The following is a 20,664-nucleotide window of genomic DNA, read 5'->3' as shown; positions in this document are numbered from 1 at the left end:
CAGAGTCAGGAACTGAAGCCAGGCCTTCCTGACATCAAGGCTCCATGTAACCCAGCCATTTACTCCCTAGAAGAGCAGAAAAGAGTCTTTGTGGCCCTGAGAGTGGGCGTGGGGCACCCAGAGAGGCCAGCAGGGCTGACCGGGGCCTGACTTCTCCCTCTAGGGCATCCTGGGGTCGGGACTGGCACTCAAGGTACAGGAGCAGCACCGGCAGAAGCACTTTGAGAAAAGAAGGAAGCCGGCCGCTGAACTCATCCAGGTCTGTCTGCCTGAGGAGGAACGGGATTGGGACCAAGCTCCTGTGCATCTGCATTTGTTGGCGGGGGGGGGTGGTGTTGGGGGTACTTGTACGGCAGTGGGCCTGCCTGGGGCTTGGCATGGGACCGTGCTTGCTTGAAGATGGCTATGGGTGTTCCTGTGGTGACCTTTTGACCTGTGCTCGTGCATGAACGTGACCGTCCCAACACTCCTCCAACCAGATTCTAAGTGAGAAAGAGACACAGGACTCCAACAGGGACCAAACGAGCCATGGGCTGCTTTATGATCAGTGTTGGAGTGGAGAATTTAGCTTGCCCTGAGTCCATATGAGGCTTCTCCTTCCACTTCCCACCTCTGTCCTGACCTAAGGGAGAGCCGGGCTAGAGTCCAGGTGCTTAGCCAATTGGCTACAAGGAGACGTGGCCCCTCACATATGCCAAGGACGGAGAATCCATAAGTCAAGAGAGAAGGAGACACCTTACATGTGCTCAGTTTTGGCCAGTTGGCCCCTTCATCCTGTCCAGTAGAAAATCATGCACAAGTAGGTGTTGGACGCCCAGCAGCTCCATCACTCCCACACTGTGAGCTGGAAGTGGGGAGGATGGTGAGAGCTGGGGAGAGGCGGAAGTGTTCCTGTTCATGGTTTTGTGGGTACAGAGAAGAGGAGGGTGGGGTACCCTGACTACAGCTGCATGGGACCCAAGGTATATGTGACCACCCACCGTGAAATTGCATCCAGTGTCCTGAGGGTCTCTGTGGGTCTGTGGCTCTGATGCTGGATGGTACATGATATTCTCTTATATAATCTAGTGTGATGGCCAGACCAATCCCTAAGGGTCTGCTCCGTTATTCCCCAGCCCCCAGACCGTCACCGTAGCCCTGAAGTTGTAGTACATTAGAATTGAAACTTCGTATCCGGGCTCATCTCTTGCAACTGATGTGGCACAAAAGACAGTGTTTATCCCCCTAGCTGTTTAAGAAGTCTCAGGGAAACTTGCAGCAAGAGTCACCCCTGCTCCTTCTGGGGATTTTATACCCAGCACCCTCTTCTCCTTCCGCTGCATAGCTCCGCACCGTGCCCCACGGTTTAAGTCAGGGCTCCACGATGATGGATAGGAGAAGGATTCCTTCCACAGGATCTACGTGCCAGGAAACCTGCCTTCTCTGCCTATCACCTCAATGCATATTTAAGCTCTTAAGAGGAGTCAGGAGTTCCTCTAAGGGAGGAGGGGCTGCGGGATTCCGTGGGAGTTGAGTGATGCAGGGCGATCTGGTGATCCCAGCCCCTCTTCTCTCCCCCCAGGCTGCCTGGAGGTATTATGCTACCAACCCCAACAGGATTGATCTTGTGGCAACATGGAGGTTCTATGAATCAGTCGTCTCTTTTCCGTTCTTCAGGCAAGTGGCGACCTGTCTGAATGCTCTGGGGGTGACTGGCCATCCCTCCTGTGGGTCTGTGTTTGTGCCTGTGGCGTCATAGTTTCTTGGAGAATGGGGCATGGTTCCTGGTGTGTGCCGCCTATTAGAATCACTGAGAGCTTAAATAATCCCAAAGCTCAGGCCACACCCCCAGTTAATTAAGTCAGAATCCCTGAGAGTGGGGGCCAGGCATCTATACCATTTGAAGCTCTCCAGGTGACCCCACCAGAGATTGCCAGCTACAGTGTGGAGTGGCTGACAAGAGAGGGTCTGATCATTGTTTGAGCAGGGCCGGTGTCTGAGGAAGTGGGGAGTGGGCCTCACGAGCAGTCCTGGGAGCTCCTCCCATAGGGCCATGGCCTGTACCCACAGGTTTCTCCGAATACTGGGAATAGGCAGGCCCAAGAGGCAGTAAGAGGAATCCTCCAATGACCCAGAGATGTTGTTTTGTGTTCTTAGAGGTGGGAGATTAATTTAAAGGGCAGCTGGGTGGCTCAGTTAAGCATCTGACTCTTGATTTCAGCTCAGGTCTTGATCCTGGGGTCCTGGGCTCGAGTCCCACGTTGGGCTCCGTGCTCACCGGTGAGTCTGCTTCTCTCTCTGTCCCTCTCCCATCTTGAGCTCTCTCTCTCAAATAAATAAATAAAATATAATTAATTAATTAATTAATTGCCTCAGGAAAAAAAAAATAGAAACCTCTGCCCTCGGCCAACCCCTGTGACAAGGAAGAGGGAAATTCATACTCCCTGGATATCCAGTACGTCCGAGGGAGCCAAGTTCATACTTTGTTCACTCCTCACAGGCGTCCTACAAGGAAGGCCAGAGGCTCTCAGATGCTAAGGTGCATTAAATTAGCCGGGTGCTTTGGAAGTGTGGGTCGTGAGCCCGCCTTCAGCCACTTCAGGGGCGCAGGCTGAGTAAAGCCTCTTGGACAGACGCCCAGACAGGCTGAGAGGTCGGGTCACCAGACTCCTCTCACAGCGGGGCGAGCTGGGGTTCAGAAACTTCAGACATTCTGGCCAATGTCTGCCACATCAAGAGGCCCCCAAAGCCTGTGGCTGTTTTACTACTTGGGCTATTAAGACAGACCAAGCCTCATGCCTCTCTGGGTGTGTGTTTGCTTTTTTTTTTTTCATTTATTATTTTATTTTGTTATGTTAGTCACCATACAATATGTTGTTAGTTTTTGATGTAGTGGTCCACGATTCCTTGTTTGTGTGTAACACCCAATGCTCCATGCAATACATCCTGTTTGTTTTTAGATTTTATTTATCTATTTGAGAGAGAGAGAAAGAGAGAGAGAGCATGTCGGAGCAGGGGCAGAGGGAGAGGGAGAAGCAGGCTCCCCGCTGAGCAGAGTGCCTCGCTCCGGACTCAATCCGAGGACCTTGAGATCATGACCTGAGCCAAAGGCAGATGCTTAACCAACTGAGTCACCCAGGCACCCCCTCCCCAGGTTTTAGAGCCTGCGATCCTGAGCTGGGATTTACAGCGTGTGGATGAAATGAGGAACCGCCCTACCTCTTGGGTTGGGAGGAAGAGTAGAGGGACACTCAGCCTCACACCTGGAGCTGGGCCCGGCTCTGAAGCATGTTTCTTCCACACCCCTTTGGTGTCATGGACCCAACACCAGCCAAGTGGCCCCTGCATCCCCAGCCCACGCTCCCACTTACTTATCATGGGACCTGCGCCCAGGCTCTTCACCCCCATCACCAGATTGTGACACAGATTTAAGGAGAGTCAAGAGATCTGGGTTCCACTGGCTCGCTTCCCTGCACTAAACCTTCGAGGAGATGACAGAGACAGAGAGAATAAAATCCACAACCTGGCCATGGACGACAGAGCCCTGAGAGCTCAAGCTTGCCTCTCCCATCGCACTCCTGCAGAGCTGCTAGTGGCAGGTGCTGCTTCTTACTCAGGACATCCCATCCACCAGTCACAGGTGGCAGATGAAGGAATCTGACATTGATCCCGAGGGCAAGGAGAAGCTGTTTGAGCCAGAGTGTGACACAATCGGATCTGTGTTTCAGGACGATGACAGGAAGGGTTTGGAGATGGATGGGAAAGGTTCAAGATTCTAGGCAGAGAGATCAGCTAGGCAAGGCCTGCAGCATTCAGGGTGAGAGCAAGCCAGGGTGTAGACCAAGGTAGAAACTTGAGAAGGGCGGTACGGGGAGTGAATTAACAAGGAGGAGGGGTGTCAGGGAGTTATGACTGGCAGAGGACTTAGGGAGAGAGAAGAATCAAGGCTTCCGTGAACGAGTGATGGAGTATGGGTTTATGGACCGTGTCTTCTCACCAGCAGTTAGATTCACTGCCTCAGAAGAAGGACTGAGGTTGACTTTCATTCTAAAGTTCTATTTGTGTCATCATCATTTCTGGTTGGGGACGACATCTGTCTTCTTTTGGGTCTCAAGAGTCTTTGAAAAAGGGAAGGGGGCCGCCCTTGAAGAGGACAGAATGACCTTGGACTCAGAGGCAAGAACAGGTGCGACCCCTCTGAGTGCAGAACCAAAATGATTTCCATTTGCTATGCAGCCCAAGGTCTTGGCAAGAGGCCCATTCTTTTGGGGTGATTTATTATAAATAAGGCATTGTCCTGGCTGTCAGGGACTTGGAGGAATACATTGTACTGCAGACAGCTGCTGTGATATGGGAATGGCTTTTAAACTGAGAATCAGTCTTTCTTTCTTTCTTTCTTTTTTCCTTTCTTCCTTTCTTCAAGAACAAAAATATCAAGTCACTAGACAGGTTCACTTAACAACAATTCTGAAACAACGCAGTCCCTTAGGAAAAGAATGTCCCTGAGTTCCAACCCACTCTATATGTTTCATGGCAAAGCTGTCCTCACCTGCCTCCTATAGGTTTTTTGTCTTTTGTTTATGCTTTTCTAAAAAAAATTAATAATTATGCTTTTCTAAAAATAAAAATTAATTAATAAAAACTTATTAATAAAAATTAGTAAAATAAGAACTTTATTATGTTTCACCTACTCTAAAAAGTACTTTTGAAAGTGAACAATTCAGTGGTTTTTAGTATATTCACAAATATGGGGCCTTGATCACCACTATCTAATTCCAAAACATTTTATTGCCCCAGAAAGAAACATTGTCCCCATTAGAAGTTATTCTTGGTTCCCCCTTTTCTCCAACCCCTGCAACCTCGAATTTATCTTCTGTCTCTATTCTATCTATTCTGGACTTTTCATATAAAAATGAAATCCTACAATATGCAGTCATTTAGTCATGGTTTCTTTTCCTTAGAATGCGTTTCAGGTTTCATTCGGGTTGTCCTGTGTATCAGAACTTGATTCCTTTTAATGATTGAGTAATATTCTATGACAGATGCCCCATTTTGTTTATCCATTCAGCAGGTGATACACTTCTGGGGCGTTTCCACTTTTTGGGGCTATTATGCTGATGTCCACATTGTGTGGATGCAAGTTTTCGATTTTCTTGGGTTTATGCCTAGGGGTAGAATGGGTAACTCTGTTTAGCTTTTTGAGGAAGTGCCAGACTGGTTTTCCATGGTGGTGGCATCATCAGACATTCCTCCCAAAGACTTCTCAGGATGAAGGTGCATAACGCATCCTGAGGAACAGTGACATATCAGAGTTTCCAGCTCAGTGCAGTCCTTCATGAATTCTCAAGGATATATATATGTTTAGGGCTAATGGTGATGGATGATGGTGATGAATATTTTTTCTTTTGTTACTACTTAAAATTATAAACTCAGTGTTTCTGAACTGTAAAGAAATTCAGAGAGTTTTAAGTCCAAACTCAGCTTAATAGAAGAAGGAACTGAAGTGTCCTGGAGTTCAGGAACTTTCTCAAGACTACACATCATGTTGGGGATGGTTGAGACCCAGCCCAGATCTTCTGAATTCTTGACCAGTGAAGACTGTGTACACTTAGGACAAAGAGGCATTGGGAGTCTGAGAAGGTACAGGGAGAACCTTAGGGGTTGATAGATCGTACGTTCTCATGTGCAAACACCTGTGAGTGCAGACATTTAAGACCACCTGTTGCTTTCCATCAACAGGGAATGTGCATGCCACTTGGTTTCTTAAATGTTGTGGTAGAATTATCTAAGCACATCTGTATTGTCTGATATGGTACCAAACTAGCCATTTGTGGCTTTTGGGTATCTGACTGTTACTAGTGCCACTGAGGAATTACATTTTAGATTCTATTTAATTTTAAATTAGTCATATGTGGACTAGAGGCTACCATATTGGACAAACATTAGATATTAGAACTAAAATGGAGTCAAGACTTAGGCCCAAGAGATAGAAGTTACTTGACTAAGAAGACCCAGTTTATTTTTTCTTTAACCAGAACTTGTTCCTTCTCTGACAAGAATCAAGATACTTGGAGGGTTCTGCAATAGAGAAGGGGACATATGTAGCTATCCTTCCCCATGGCCAAGAAACATGGATCTGCTTTCATAGATGCTCATTTCATCTTTTGAATGCTCTGGAAGAGAAGAAGGGGTAACATCATTTTCATAACCCAGATATTATCAGTGAGGAATCAGAGCATCAGTGAGATTAATTAGTTTGCCTAATGTCACCCCTGTAGTACGTGGTGGAACAAAAATGAGAACCCAGGTGTTATGCTAAAGCCCATTGTAACTTAGGGAAGAAAAAGTTTTCGGGGGAGAAAACTGGGTAAAATTAAGAGGAGGGAAGGGTTACTAGGATAATTATACCCATTTCAGAAGATTCTTGTCATGAAGGTCAAACTAAACACAATGTATGGAAGCACCTGTCACAGTACCTGGCCCAGAGCAGATGTTCAGTCTCTGCAGTCTGGGCTGGAAGGAAGAATTGATGTTCTAGCAAGAAAGAAAGACACTAAGCACCCAAATACAGTCATGGGAAACCCTGTCAGTGAGTGACAACAGGGCTAAAACACTCTGGAATGTCGTTAAAATCTTTTATTTATCCCATTCATTCATCAAGTGTTTACTGAACCTCTCTTATGTGCAAGGCACTGTGTTTGGCACTGGGGACATAACAACAAACAGAAAGGGGTCAGCTCGGCTGATCTTATGACAAGGTTGATGGAGACACAGACAGGGAAGTGCCCACTGGGTGTTTATCCCTTGGAGTTTGCCTGGAGCAATCTCAGTGGAGCGATGGGCATAGAGACCAGCTTGCAAGGACCAGAGAGTGACACGGAAATGAGCACATGGAGACAGCAAGTGCAGGTGCCAGCTGGAGTGAAATGTGGGGCCAGGGCTCTTGCCTTGACTGAAAGAGTCTAGTGGAGAGGGATGGATGTGAATAGAGTGAGGAGGGGAGGGACTGGAGGAGAGAGCAGGGCAGAAGGATGGGTTCTGAAGCACGAGTGGAGGATTGATGCCAGGGTCATGGACGCTGCATCCGTGTGAACAGAAGGGAAGCAGAGTGGGCAGGCCAAGTGTTCGAGGTTGCTGACTCTGTGGGGGGACACAAGGCAGCTCTCTGTGAGAAATGAGTCAAGGTCATTGCCTAGGAGGGAGAAGAGAGGTGGGAAGTGTGATAATAGAGAAGGCATGGAATCCTTGTCTTGGAGAGTAAGAAAGGAAATGGAGGGTGGGCTCTATCTCCTTAACACTTCTCCCTATGGTGCCCCTGTACGGGTCCTGCCCTCTGCCCACCCCCCACCTTTCCCTTCTCCTCTCAGTGTCCTCCCTACTTCCAGAATCAGATACCCAGTGAAATCTAGAAAGGCAGAGCGTTTTCTGTACGCATCCTTCAGGTAGAGAGATGGGCCCAGAGGATGTGTGACCCATCCAAGGCCACCTGGGATTAGAAAGGGAGCTGACCCATGAGCTGGAGACCCTTAGCCAGTTCCTCTGCTTCTCTACCATGATGCCTCTTATTTGCTCCCCATTTCTTCCCCATTTGCTCCCGGATCCCAGGGATAAGCCACTTATTCATGCAGCATCTATCGTGCATTTCCCATGTGCCAGGGTATGGGATGCTCAGATGTCAACGCTGAAAACAACAGAGGTTCTACTCCAAGCAGCTCAGAGACGACCATGTGATTGTACAATGGTGGGATCAGAATCTGGTCCCACGTGTGAAGAGCTTAGCTCAGCCTAGACCCTGGGAATATGGATAAGAAATTTCAGGAGGGGGGCTCGTGGGTGGCTCAGTGGGTTAAGCCTCTGCCTTCAGCTCAGGTCATGATCTCAGGGTCCTGGGATCGAGCCCGCATCAGGCTCTCTGCTCAGCGGGGAACCTGCTTCCTCCCACCCCCGCCTGCTGCTTTGCCTGCTTGCGATCTCTCTCTCTCTCTCTCTGTCAAATAAATAAATAAAATCTTAAAAAAAAAAAAAAAGGAATTTCAGGAGGGGCCCTTTGAGCTGGAACTTGAAGGATGGCCACACTGTTCCAAGCAGAGCCTGGGCAAAGGCTTGGTATCTGGAATGTGTGCATACCACTCGTAGTTAGAATGGTGGGCTCTGGAGCCAGATCACCTGGGTTCAAATCCTGACTCTGCTACTTCCTAACTGTGAGAACTTGAGCAAGGTTCTTTACCTCTCTGCCTCAGTTTTGTCATCATGAAAATGGGAATGATAATACTTCTTCCCTCATAGAGTTGTTATGAGGGTTAAGTGAGTTAATCCATCAAAAGAACTGAAAATAATATCTGCCTAATAATTACTGCTCAGTAAATATTAGCGAAGATGGAGATGATGTCGATGATGATGACATGGTGATAGTGATGTGGGGTGTGGTGCTAAGTGATGCAATTCCTGGTTTTCTGGTCTGTCCCCACCCCTAAACAAATCCCTGGAGCCCCACTTGAGGCCTGGGCCAGAGCAGGTGCTTGGCAACCATTCTCTGGGTGAGTAAATGAATGAATGGGCAGGAGGAACCCTGAGAGCTTAAGGCCAGGCCTTTGTGGCAGGACCTGGGGTCTGGCTGGAGAAAGTCAGTTCATTCACTGGTTCCCCTGCAGACTCACCATCTCACCTAAGAGCACCACTGTGTGCCTTTGCCTTCCTCAAGGGACGCTTTGGGGCTGATTGTGGGGCGAAGTGAAGCTGTTCTTGCAATTTATACCTTCTCTATTTTTTTCTTCCTCATCCCTTCTTAGGAAAGACCAGCTGGAAGCAGCAGCCAGGTACGTTTCTGACCATGAATTCCCTTCTTCCCGCCGTGATGTTGGGACGGAGGAGCCAGTTCAGTATGGTGTAGGGACCCGGGGCAGCATGGTGGTCTTGAGCTCAAGGTTAGGGCTCATTGCTGTTGCTGACCACTGTATTCTTCTGCCATTTTCATGTTAATTTACTCAAGGACAACTCAGCTGTGCTCACAGCTACAGCCAGTTGGCGAGCAGGACCACCAAGAATTCTGTGCCTGGAGTTCTTACATATGTTGTCTCACTTGGTCCTCAAAACCACATTGTCAGACCATCCTTGGTGCCTTTATTTCTGGATTGACACTGAGGCTCAGAGCATCTTGCGTTATCCTCCTTGTGTCACACAGCTACCACGTCACAAGACCAATATTCCGACTCAGGTCTGAATATGAAGACCACATTGTTTCCATTATATGTTGCTGCCTTTGCTTCTCGGGTTCACAGATGCCTCCTCAAAAAGTGAATCATGAGGACCATTCATGATCCCCAGGAAGCCCCAGCTGACCGGGCTGCTGCAGGGGCAGGGTGGCCTTCTGGATTCTGGGTACTTCTGTGTCCCTCCCTTCTCTCTCCCTCTCAATAAGATGTCACCACACCAGGGACACTCTGGCCCCTGCTCAAGACTGTAAAGAAATGTCATCTCTCACCCACATCAGTTTATTTACAGATTTATAACTATAAATGTAGATGTACTTTAATCTCTTACTTTGAGAAACTACTTGTGAGATCTTGTCATCTGTCTCCTGGACACTAGGCTCAACTGCTGCTTTTCTACAGCTGACAGAATTTGAGTGGAGGGGGTGGCAGGACCCTAGGCCACATTATAAGGGAACCACTTAAAGACAGTGACCTTTGGGAAGTTCGGTCACATCTTCTTGCATGGGGTCCATGACGCCCTATCCCATCTGGAATCCCTCTTGGAAGAAACATTTACAGACCCACCAGTTAACTCGCACACAGAAGCTCAGTTCAGATTTCCTGCTTCTCTTGTGTGTGTCCTCAAATGGATGGAGTGTTTCTTATCTGGACCTAGTTTGGACTGTAGGGGCATTTGGGGATTGTAGAGGGAGGCCGAATGACTGACAATGACAATGTCAGGGGACATTTGTCATCAGAGAACCAGTTCGTAGAGGCAGAGCAGAAAGATACCTCAGATAGCATCCCCTAGATACACCTGTTGAAGTTGAGATGCTGTCGTAAAAGAGGGCACGTTCACCCCAAATCCAGAGCCTGTGAGCCCCAGGGTTACACAGTCTAAGTCTCAGGACTCCCATAGGGGTACTTTGTCCTCTCCTTCTCTTAGGACCAACAGAGTTTTGAATCATAAAGGTGTTGACATTATAAGTGAATTACCCCATAGACCTGAAAGCCTTTTCTATGGAGACACGAGCAAAATTCAACCAAATTGGAATGTATGTGCAAAATACCACATGTGCATCAGATCACGCACTCCTGGCTTAATTGGAGCCTGGGGAGATGCATTCTGAGGGTTTGTTGAGATGCTCTCCAGTTATCAGAAAGAAGCTGTCTGGAATCTCAGCGTGTTCTTCATGCTTCTCTCGAGAACTCTCTGCTCTGCCATGGGTGCAGAGGGAAAGCACATTTCATGATTTCTCGGAGTTAGAGTTGCCAGCCATTTGCTGGCTCATCCCTCCCCACCCCGCCCCACCACCAGGAAGAAGAACAAGGTCGGTTACGTAAGCCATGCGATCTCCCTTTCCAGGCTCTGGTGTCGTATTTTGGGTTTGTTCAGCAAAGAGGTTGGCTGATGGATTGGCAGGTGAGATACCAGGTGTGATTTTAGCTGCGAAGCTGGGAGACGGGGCGTGAGACCTGGTGAATGTTCTGGGGGAACCGTTGACCCAAGCATCATCAGTTCCTTTATCCAGGAGGACAAAGAGCAAGGCGAGAGAATGATGAGCAGTGTTCATGTGCATTCAGTGAATCCTTGCCAATGGATGTTTTCCAGCCTTTGTATTAACTTCTTCAACAGGCTGCCAGGTAACTGGTGTTTTGGTCTTAGTTATTATTTTTTCTAAATAGCCAGAATCAGATTGGAGTTCATCCCACTGCCCCCTGCAGGCATAGGTGGTCCACACCTCTGTTTATATGTCGGACTGAGGAAAGTATTCTGTTTTCTGTAACTTAATGTCTCTCAGTTCTCTGTGGGGGTAGGAAAAAGGAATTTCATCAGCTTATTGGAAAGCTCCATCCCGTCGTTGCTTATAAATCTGTTGCTTGGCCCCACACCCCTCCAAGGGTCAACAGACAGATGAGCTTCTCTAGTCCCAAGATCAGGGCTACTTTGACTGTTTGGGGAACTTGAGCCCTGCTGACATCCAACAATGGCTGAGAAGTCAGCTTTGATCATTTTATGCTTCTTGGGATCTATGATTCTGGGGCAAGTCAGAAGGAAGAGAACCAGCTTCTGTTGTGTGCTTACTAGGATCTGAATACTTTCCTCGGTCATCTTAATTAATTTGCATAAAAAACGAGGCAGCTGTCATAAATACACTCCCATCCCTTCTTACCCCTTGTGGTACCCGAGGTAGGACTCAGCACCCCCCGAATAAAACCTCTGTTCTGTGTACAGTCAAAATTTAAGTTCTCTCTTCCTCTCTAGACCATAAGCTAACACTGTGCCTGAAGTATAGGGTATTCCCCCCAAAATGTATTTGCTGAATGAACAAATGACTTCATGAAGGAGGTTCTCTGCCATCATTTTACTTGCGTGACATTGAGCTCAAGTATTTAGTTAACTTACATCTTCGCCAAACACAGGAGTAGCCAAGGTGGGGATTTCAAATTCGGGTCCGTCTGGCTGGACCGGACCATATCAGGCTGAGCCCCACTCTGGCATGGGTGATTACCATGCCCTGCTTGTCCTCAGGGGTAGAGAGTGAGCTCGGTTAGTCTGAAGACCCAGGAACTTGGCACTTGTGCTCTCTCAGCCAGGAAATCTTAGATCCCGCCTTCATACAGCTCGTTCCTTCACCTCATTCAGAACTCTGCTCAATGTCACCTCCCAAGAGAGGCCCTCTTTAACCCTGTGCCTGTGCCCCATCAGTCTCTATGCCCTTGGTCCTACTTTATTTTCATTGTTAGCACTGATGAATACCTACTGTATGTTTATTTCTTGTCTGTCTTCCATACTAGGTAAAATGCCTCCAAGGGGCTGGGCTCTATTTTGATCACTGTGTTATCATCTCCAGCACCTAAAACAATGCCTGGAACACAGCCTAACACTTTGTTAACTTTCAGTATTTTCAGTATTTAACTTTCAGTATTAACTTACTAACAAAGTGGGTGGGCATGGGAGTAGATGGATGGACGGACAGACAGAAAAAGTCTTATTCTACAAGTGTCATAAACCCAACTTAAACTACCTTGGACTAAGAGACAGATGTAATGGCTCACATAGCCACCCATCAGAGAGGGTGAGATCCCTGGGAAACAAGGAATGGGATTCTTCTGGTATTTCTCTTTCCCCCTCTTGTTTCCACTTCTCTCTTCTTGTTTCACTTTCTCACTGACTTTCTGCATGCTGATGAAGGTGTGGAGACAGGCAGCTCTGTGATCACGGACTTTTTTCATCCTTCTCTATCTGTCCTTCACCCAATGCCTGTTTGGGAAACCCCAAGGGAACACTTAGATTGGCCCAATTTTGGTCACATATCCATGCCTTGGACAATGTGTATGGTTCAGAGAGTAAGAGGCTACGACTAGACAAACTCTGGGGCCTCTGTCCACCTGTTAGAGTTAAGCAGTGTGGGTTCCAGATGCCAGGAGGGACAGCCCCCATTAGAACCTCTTGGTTGAAGTTGGAAGAATCAGTTCCTCATTTGAATAGGGTCTTTTTACCCCAGAAAACAGGGGATAGAAACATAATGCAGGCAAAAATGATAGCTGCCTATGACAGCATAAATCCCACCTAAAATTTTTCAAATAACTACAAATAATGCTGCATTAAAGAACATCAACAATAAACCATACTGAGGCTCATTTAATCCATGTTTTATACCAGAAAAGACCGATAATTTATGGTAGGGACATCATTTTAAACCTCATTCACAATTTTTCAGTAGACATGAAGCGAGGCCAATAATGAGAGGCATTTGTTTGGAAGAAAATAGTGTTTTGTGCATTTTCAAAACAGGTAACTGGGTTGACAATAACGGCTTGCTTGAGCCATATTGTTTACTTTGTATTTTCAAACAATCCCATCTCCGCAATGGCATTCAGGACGCTTCTGTTCTGTATGTATCTTTGGAGAGGGAAGATACTCATCCCAGGCCTCTTTATCTCCTGTCTCATTGTTATGTCCTCCCGTTCACAGAGCTCTCCCCTTTAGCAGTCAAAAGTAGTTCTTTGGGGTCAAGGAATTTAGGTATAATAACAATAACCTATAAAGAGTGTTTCCTGTTTGCCAGGTATAATTCTGTATACATCTAGCCATCATAGCCACCCTAATGGGGAAGATGCTGCTTTGAATCCCTGTTTTGCAGACAAAAAAACTAACATTCAAAGAGATAAGTGATTTTTCAGGATCCTGCAGGTAGGCAGTGGTAAGAACGAAAGTTGATCTGGTTGGGTTAGCGCCATGGTGTGTGGGGTCCCACCACCGTGCTGGTCGTCACAGTTGTCAGAGACAGTTCGGTGGCTGCAGTAGGTCACCACGGGTGTCCCCTTTTGCTTGTTTGTTTTCTTCTGCAGCTCCTGGGCTCCCTGTGGCTGGAGTCCTTAACATGAGAGGAAGCTGTGGAGGCAGAGAAAGGCACAGAGCCAGGGTCTCCTACGGAATGAAGGAGCATTTGGTCAGACACTATAATTCACACTTTACCTCCTCCCTGTGACACTGGCCACCTGAAATTGATCTCACAGGGTGACGGATGATGTTGGCAGTAAATCTCCTTCTGTGTCTTGGAATCAATGTCTGTTAAAGGTGCGCAGGAATTTAGAGGCTAATCCAATCCCCCAATTTTACTGATGAGAAAATTGTTGCCCAGAGCAAAACAAGAGTCTTGGACACAATTCCATAGCTATTAATGTTCTGCCTTGCCAAGCGGACCCTGCAACACAGGTCCAGCCTGCAGAGTAGCTGGGATGTAGGGGTAAGATTTGGACCAATTTCGTTTAACTTCAGGGTGTTTGATCCTCAATGTGTCCTGAGGGCTCAGTCTCAATTTTCCTTTTGGAATGTGGGGAGTGCCTATTTATAGCACCCCTTTCCCTCTGAATTATGAGTTAACTGAGAAACTGGAGTCAAAAACAGATCAAAATATAGGCCACATTTGCTGTGTGGGGCAAGACTGGCTCTGGGAGGAACAGTGAGTATTCTAACACTTGCTACTAACTTTGGCCTTAAGACCAGCACACAGAGCGGGCACTCCCAGCCAGATACCTGGGGCCAGGGATTGTCTGACCCCATGGGGCACTGAGAGCCAGAGAGAGTCCATGCGTGTCCTTGAAGACAGAACTGACCTTTGATATGGAAGCTTACTCAATCAAGAAGATGGGTCAAGATAATCCACCTCCTCTCATGGGGAGAAGCCAGTAGAGGGCTGGAGGTTTCTTCTCAATTCTTCTAAGAGTATGGAAATTCCATTTTCATGACTTTACAAAAATATAAAGAAAGGTGGTTCTCCCTACCATTCATATAGTCTCCCGTCGACTCATGACACAACATTCCTTAGCACACAAAACCGTGTCGCAGCTCTCTAGTGTGGTTCCGTCCTGTACCCACTATGCCCTCATTGTGTGCTGCCTTAGTTTCCTCAGGGCTGCCATAACAAATGACCACCAACTGGGTGGTGCAAATCAACAGAAGTTTATTCTCTCACTGTTCTGGAGGCTAGATGTCTGAAACCAAGCTGTTATCAGAACCATATCCCTCTAATGGCTATAGGGAAGAACCCTTCCTTGCCTCCTCCTGGCTTCTGGTGGTTGCTGGTAATCCTTGGCATTCCTTGGCCCCGTGGACCCATCTCTCTGTTATCTCCCTCCATTTTTACATGGTCTTCTTCCCTCTTTGTGCTTCTGTGTCTCTGTACCCAAGCTTCCCTCTCCTTTCTCTTATAAGGACAGCAGTGATTGGATTAAGAGCTCACCCTACTCCAGTATGAGCAGGTCTCAACTTGATTACATCCACAAAGGTTCTATTTCCAAGTAAGTTCGCATTTACCCTTATCGGGTCAGGCCTTGAGCATATCTTTTGGGAAACATTTCAGCCTTCCACATCTGCCAAAGGCAAGCATGATTGGTTTGCATATAGGGACACTGAGCACATCCAGGATCCATGATTTTGAGAGGGACATTTGTGAGAGATCTGTTTCAGTGTGTCCTACACAGATGAAGACCCAGGGTCCCAGCAAGGTGAAAGGACTCAGCCCAAATCACTCAAATAGGATTGGCTCCTAGGTCTACCTGGCTCCCTCCAGAACTCTGATTCTGTCTCCTCTTTAACCAGGGACTAAAAATAACCAGGTGGTGGAATTAGGAGGTAGTCATAGCAACAGGAGCTCAGAACAAACTCCAGAAACAGACCATTAGACCTCAGTGCGTGGCTGCCCTACTTACTAGCTGAGTGTTCTTGGGCAATTCAAGCAGCCTTTCCTGTCCTCATGTCCTCATCTGTGAAGTGGGGATAACAATAGGAACAACCCTCTAGGCTGGTTGGAATGATACCAGTGGAATAATCCCTCACTAGGGATTAATGCTGGTCAATTGGTATGTTCTTCATACATGAAATTTGGACACATGGAGAAAATAATTCTTCTAGGAGACCAACAGAGAAAAGTGTATTACTCCTCGCTCACATTAGTGTGTGAGTCTGCATGTCCTCTGAGCACTGCCTGCAAATGTCCCAGAATCATTCCCAGGTTCAATGGTTCAGAGGAATTTCAAGTAGGCTATTGGCTCAGCTAACTTTGCAAACCTGTCCAGAGGCAAGAGAACCAGATTAACACATCAGGGTTATTTCTAGGCCATGAAGCTGTTTCTGTAGCCCAGGAGCCAATCCTACCCAGTCACAGTCCTGCTTCCTCATGCCTTGTAATATCTGACCCCATCTTTCTTCAACCCAGACAGTCCCTTCAGAACCACCACTTCCCTGGGATAGGCTGCCTCATTGCTAGAGGGCAGAGGGCAGACTAGGGAAGGGCTAAGCCACTTCAGGACCTCTGTGCTATGAGTTTGTGGCCACGAGAGCAGAATTGGGCCCATGTTACATTGTTGCATTAGGCACTAAGAGTTATGGTTCACTTTTAAGAATTATGACTGCATGCTCTTAGACACATTGCCAAACCTCTGTGCCTCAGTTTCCCCATAAATATAACAGTTATGGTGAGAGTACGTATCTCCTGGGGCTGTTGTAAGAATTAGATGCTTATACTAGAGACTTACCCAAGACAAGTACTACATAGGGTTTGCCTTTGTCATGATCACTATTATTATCCTCATGGGCATCCACATTTCTAGGCTTTTCTACAAAAGCCTAGTCCCCAGTCTTTTCTACATAGCGCAGGTCTGACTTAGGAGTCACATCACCATAGCTCTGAATTCTAGCTTTGCCATACTTTTCTCCTCCCTTTCACCCTCCTGCCTTCTTTCGTTCCTTCCTTTCTTTAAAAGCCCTGCTTTGTGTCACACCCTGGAGATTCCCAGAAAACTGGACCTCATAATCTGGCGAAGAGACAGAAGTGTTAATGAAAGAACAGTGAGGTGTGGGGGGTGCTGGTATGGGAATGCTACTGGCACAGGGGTAGAGAGAACAAGGAAAGAAGGGAACACTGAGTTCTGCCTCTAGCAGGACATTGGGAAAAAATTTACAGAGACACTTTGCTTTAGTCTGCCAAGGACTGAGTAGCTTCTCACTGGGCTAAGGGAGGGAGTAAGACCCTAATTTTGTTCCTTCCTTCTTCATGCTTTCAGCCTTCAAACGAACAAACACTGTGTGCCTAGGCCTGTGATCTTTCCACCAGCCATCTTTCTTATCTGAGAAATCACTAGGAATGCCCGTGCAATAAGGAAGAACAGCATGCAGATGTTCAAGGAAAATGCACAAAATGCCTAAATAAATGTGTCTTCATTTCTGGACAGAGAAATTTATTTTGTACCTAGAAACAAAGGATATGAGTTAATTGGTTCTGCCAGACCCACTGTGAACAATGTGAGAGCCTAGAGAAATCATCACTGTCTTCCTCAACATTGATGCCATTCATTGAGGGCCTGTCAAGTCCCGGCCCCTGACACCTGCTGTATCTACTGTATCTTCATTGTCATCTAATCCCTAGTTAAGATTTCCCACTTGATTAAAAAGAAACAGACTTGAGATAGCAATTTGCATTCATAGCCTTTTCTCAGAGACTAAAAAATAGGACACCAGACCCGCAAAGGTTTGGCACATGGAAGGTGACAGGTTGACAGTTGTTTTGTTTTTTGGATTTTTCTTGTTTGTTTTCTTTATCTCTTTGCCTTCTCAGTCTTTTCTGGGGCAGACTGTGGCACTAAAGGAAGCATCTAAAAGAGGGCTGCAGGTCTTGTATAAGGCCCCACCCTTTCCATCTGGAAAGATGAAAGGATGAGGGAGAGTAGGGACAAACTTAAGGCTTTAACCCCTACAGGTAGGGAGGGAGTAAGACCCTAATTTTGTTCCTTCCTTCTTCATGCTTTCAGCCTTCAAACGAACAAACACTGTGTGCCTAGGCCTGTGATCTTTCCACCAGCCATCTTTCTTATCTGAGAAATCACTAGGAATGCCCGTGCAATAAGGAAGAACAGCATGCAGATGTTCAAGGAAAATGCACAATGCTGGTCACTTAGTCTGTGCCTATGGGGCTCTCACAACAAATAACTCAAGACAGATTGGCCTCTTCTCCAAAAGACTCTTCTCTTGCTGCAGTGACCCTGTACTCTTGGTGTGTCCATCATCCCCATCCCTCACCAATCCATCCATGCATGCATGCATCCATCCATCCATCCATCTCTCACCCATCCATCCATCCATCCATCCCTCCCTCACCCATCCATCCATCCATCCATCCATCCGTCCCTCCCTCACCCATCCATCCATCCATCCATCTGTCCGTCCCTCCCTCACCCATCCATCCATCCATCCATCCATCCCTCCCTCCCTCATCCATCCATCCATCCATCCATCCATCCATCCATCCATCCTCTTGTTCAGGGATTATTTGTGAAGACCCTCCTGTGTCCCAGAAACCATTGTAGGGAGTATAACTACAGATCCATCCATCCATCCATCCATCCAGCCAGCCATCCCTCCCTCCCTCACCCATCCATCCATCCTTCCATCCATCCTCTTGTTCAGTGATTATTTGTGAAGACCCTCCTGTGTCCCAGAAACCACTGTAGGGAGTATAACTACAGATAAGAAAGACAAAATCCACAAATGTTTACTTGATGGGACACCTCTCAATCTTCCTTCCTAACACATCCCAAGCTGAACTCTTGTTTTTCTGTTTGTTTTTTAATTTAAGTTTTATTAGGTTTTCCTGGACACACATGCCCAACAAAGGTGGCATGAGGAGGGTAGGGAATATAGTCAAGTTGGTCCTAGGGGAAGTTGTTCACTAAGAGCAGTTTGCCTTTGACATTCTTTCACTCACCTGCTGGGTTTTCTCCCTTCCAACTTCTCCATGGTTTCCCAGCCTCGTTGAAAACCACTCCTCACTACCACCATCTTATTCCATATCTGGGATGGAAGGGTGGGGCAGGAATTGCTTTTAAAAGTTCCACTCCTAGGTCTCTCTTTATGCCTTAATGAATGCTTTTATGAGTTTTTAATGTGGAAAAAATGAGGGTAGAGCTGAATTTGAAATTAGGGACAAAAGAGTTTAATTGAGTTGGGAGTGAGAAAAACTTACACTGGAGCAAGGTAGGACTCAACCTAGAGGGAGTGTTTTAGAAGGAACCTTGGGAATGTATAGGGGCATCAGAATCCAGCAGGATGGCCGAACCACTGAGCAATTCCTGGTGGAGAGTGGCTAAATCACTTTTTAATTTAATTTTCTGGGGGAAAAAACCCATCTGCATGGTTTATAAATCAAAATAATGTAGAGCCATATAGTGAAATGTGGTCCAGCTTGTATCCCATGAACCCTTCTCCACCTTCCCACCTTGCTCACATCATTTTTTTTTTTTTTTAACTTCTAGGGAATCTTTCCTTCTAGTTTCTTTATGCAAATACAAAGCAAAATCAACTTCTATTTTAGAAGTGATATCTAATATTCAATTTTAAGTTATTTGAGCTGTGAGGCAAATTCTCACAATTTAGTAAAGTCTGCCTCACATGACAGTCTCGTACGAAGTGTGTATGTATGTGGTTCCGTATGTGTCATGGAAAGGGACTGCCAAGCTCAACTTTTGGTTTCTTTTCCAAATCCCGTCCCCCACTTTTTTTGGTTCCCATCTTGCTCAGCTGAAACAATGGCATTACCATCCACCCATTTGTGCATTTAGAAACCTAACAGTGTCTCCTTATCCATCTCTTTCCCTCATGACCCACATGGAGTCCATCAGGAAAGACTACTGTGGTTCTATTCCAAATACAAGTCAAAGTTCTAGTCTGCTCCCACCGTGACCACCCTGGTTCAAACCACCAGCTTGTCTTCTCTGGAAAACTTCAGTGACTTCTCACTGGTCTTTTTTGGTCCTCATTCCCCTCCAACTCATGACCAAGCAGCCACTGTGTCCTTTTAATTTTTTTTTTTAATTTTGATTGTGGTTACGTACATATAACAGAAAAATTATCAACTTAATCACTTTCAAGTATGTAATGTTACTATATACTCATGAGTATATTCAAGTTCAAGTATATATTCACATTGTTGTGCAACCAGTCTCCAGAATGTCTTGGTCTTGTGAAACGCCCGGAAACTCTACCCATGAAAAACAACTCCTCGTTTTCTGCTCCCTACAGCCCCTGACAAGCACCATTCTACTTTCTGTCTCTATGAACTTGACTATCCCAGATACCTCAGAGAAGCAGAATTATATACTATTTGTCTTTTTGTTACTGGCTTATTTCATTTTACATAATGTTCTCAAGATGAATTGCAGCATGGGTCTGAATTTCCTTCTTTTCTTTTTTTTTTTTTTTTTTTAAATTTTTTATTTTTTATAAACATATATTTTTATCCCCAGGGGTACAGGTCTGTGAATCACCAGGTTTACACACTTCTTTTCTAAGGCTGAGTGATATTCCACAGTGTGGATGTACCACATTTTATTTATCCATTCATTCCTTGACAGACTTTAGGGTTGTTTCCACCTTCTGGCATTGTCAATAACGCTGCTTTGAACATGGATGTTCTTTCTTAAATGCTAGTTGGAATACTCTCCCCTTCTTAAAACTTTTATTGGCCTCCAGGTACCCTTAAAATCAAACAGAAATTTCTGTTTTCTGCTCTTAATTCTGAATCCTATTTCTAGAATCCCTGCTGATCTGTCCTCTGACCTCAACTTGTGCCCCTCTACCCTTCATTCATAATGTTCTGGCCATGTGCCTCATCTGTCACACAAGCCCAGTGTTCATGCCCCTTACACCAGCAGATGATTTTTCTGCCCAAGGAGTGCTCACCCCTTTCCTTTGTAGTCTGGCGTCTTTTCACCTTTCAGGTCTTAGCTTTCCCATCTGGATCACCATCATTTTAATCCCGGACTACTGAGACTGGCCACTTAATTGGTCTTCCCATCCACTCAAGAGACCTTTCCTTATCACTCCATCAAAGTCAACCTCCTGATTATACTCCATGACTGCACTTCTTTGTTTCTTGGTCAGATTTCTAGCAATCTATGCATCTGTTTGTATATCTTCCTGACCTCATTATAA

The 20,664-nt window shown here is 46.2% G+C and overlaps 1 protein-coding gene across 1 annotated transcript in view; it reads left to right on the top strand.

Annotated features, from left to right (window-relative positions):
- The window catches only part of KCNQ3 (potassium voltage-gated channel subfamily Q member 3), a 293,154-nt gene that overhangs the window by 250,211 nt on the left and 22,279 nt on the right, over nucleotides 1–20,664 (top strand). The window contains exons 7-9 of the mRNA XM_004743662.3: nucleotides 164–259; nucleotides 1,562–1,656; nucleotides 8,769–8,795. Of these exons, the coding sequence (XP_004743719.2) occupies nucleotides 164–259; nucleotides 1,562–1,656; nucleotides 8,769–8,795 (218 nt within the window). The remainder of the gene's footprint in view (nucleotides 1–163; nucleotides 260–1,561; nucleotides 1,657–8,768; nucleotides 8,796–20,664) is intronic.

The sequence above is a fragment of the Mustela putorius genome, unplaced genomic scaffold (assembly GCF_011764305.1).
Source record: "Mustela putorius furo isolate JIRA1106 unplaced genomic scaffold, ASM1176430v1.1 tig00000228_pilon_pilon_pilon, whole genome shotgun sequence".
In the NCBI taxonomy this organism is placed as follows: domain Eukaryota; kingdom Metazoa; phylum Chordata; class Mammalia; order Carnivora; family Mustelidae; genus Mustela; species Mustela putorius.
The sequence above is the reverse complement of the archived record's forward strand: the minus strand, read 5'-3'. Positions and strand labels throughout refer to the sequence as shown.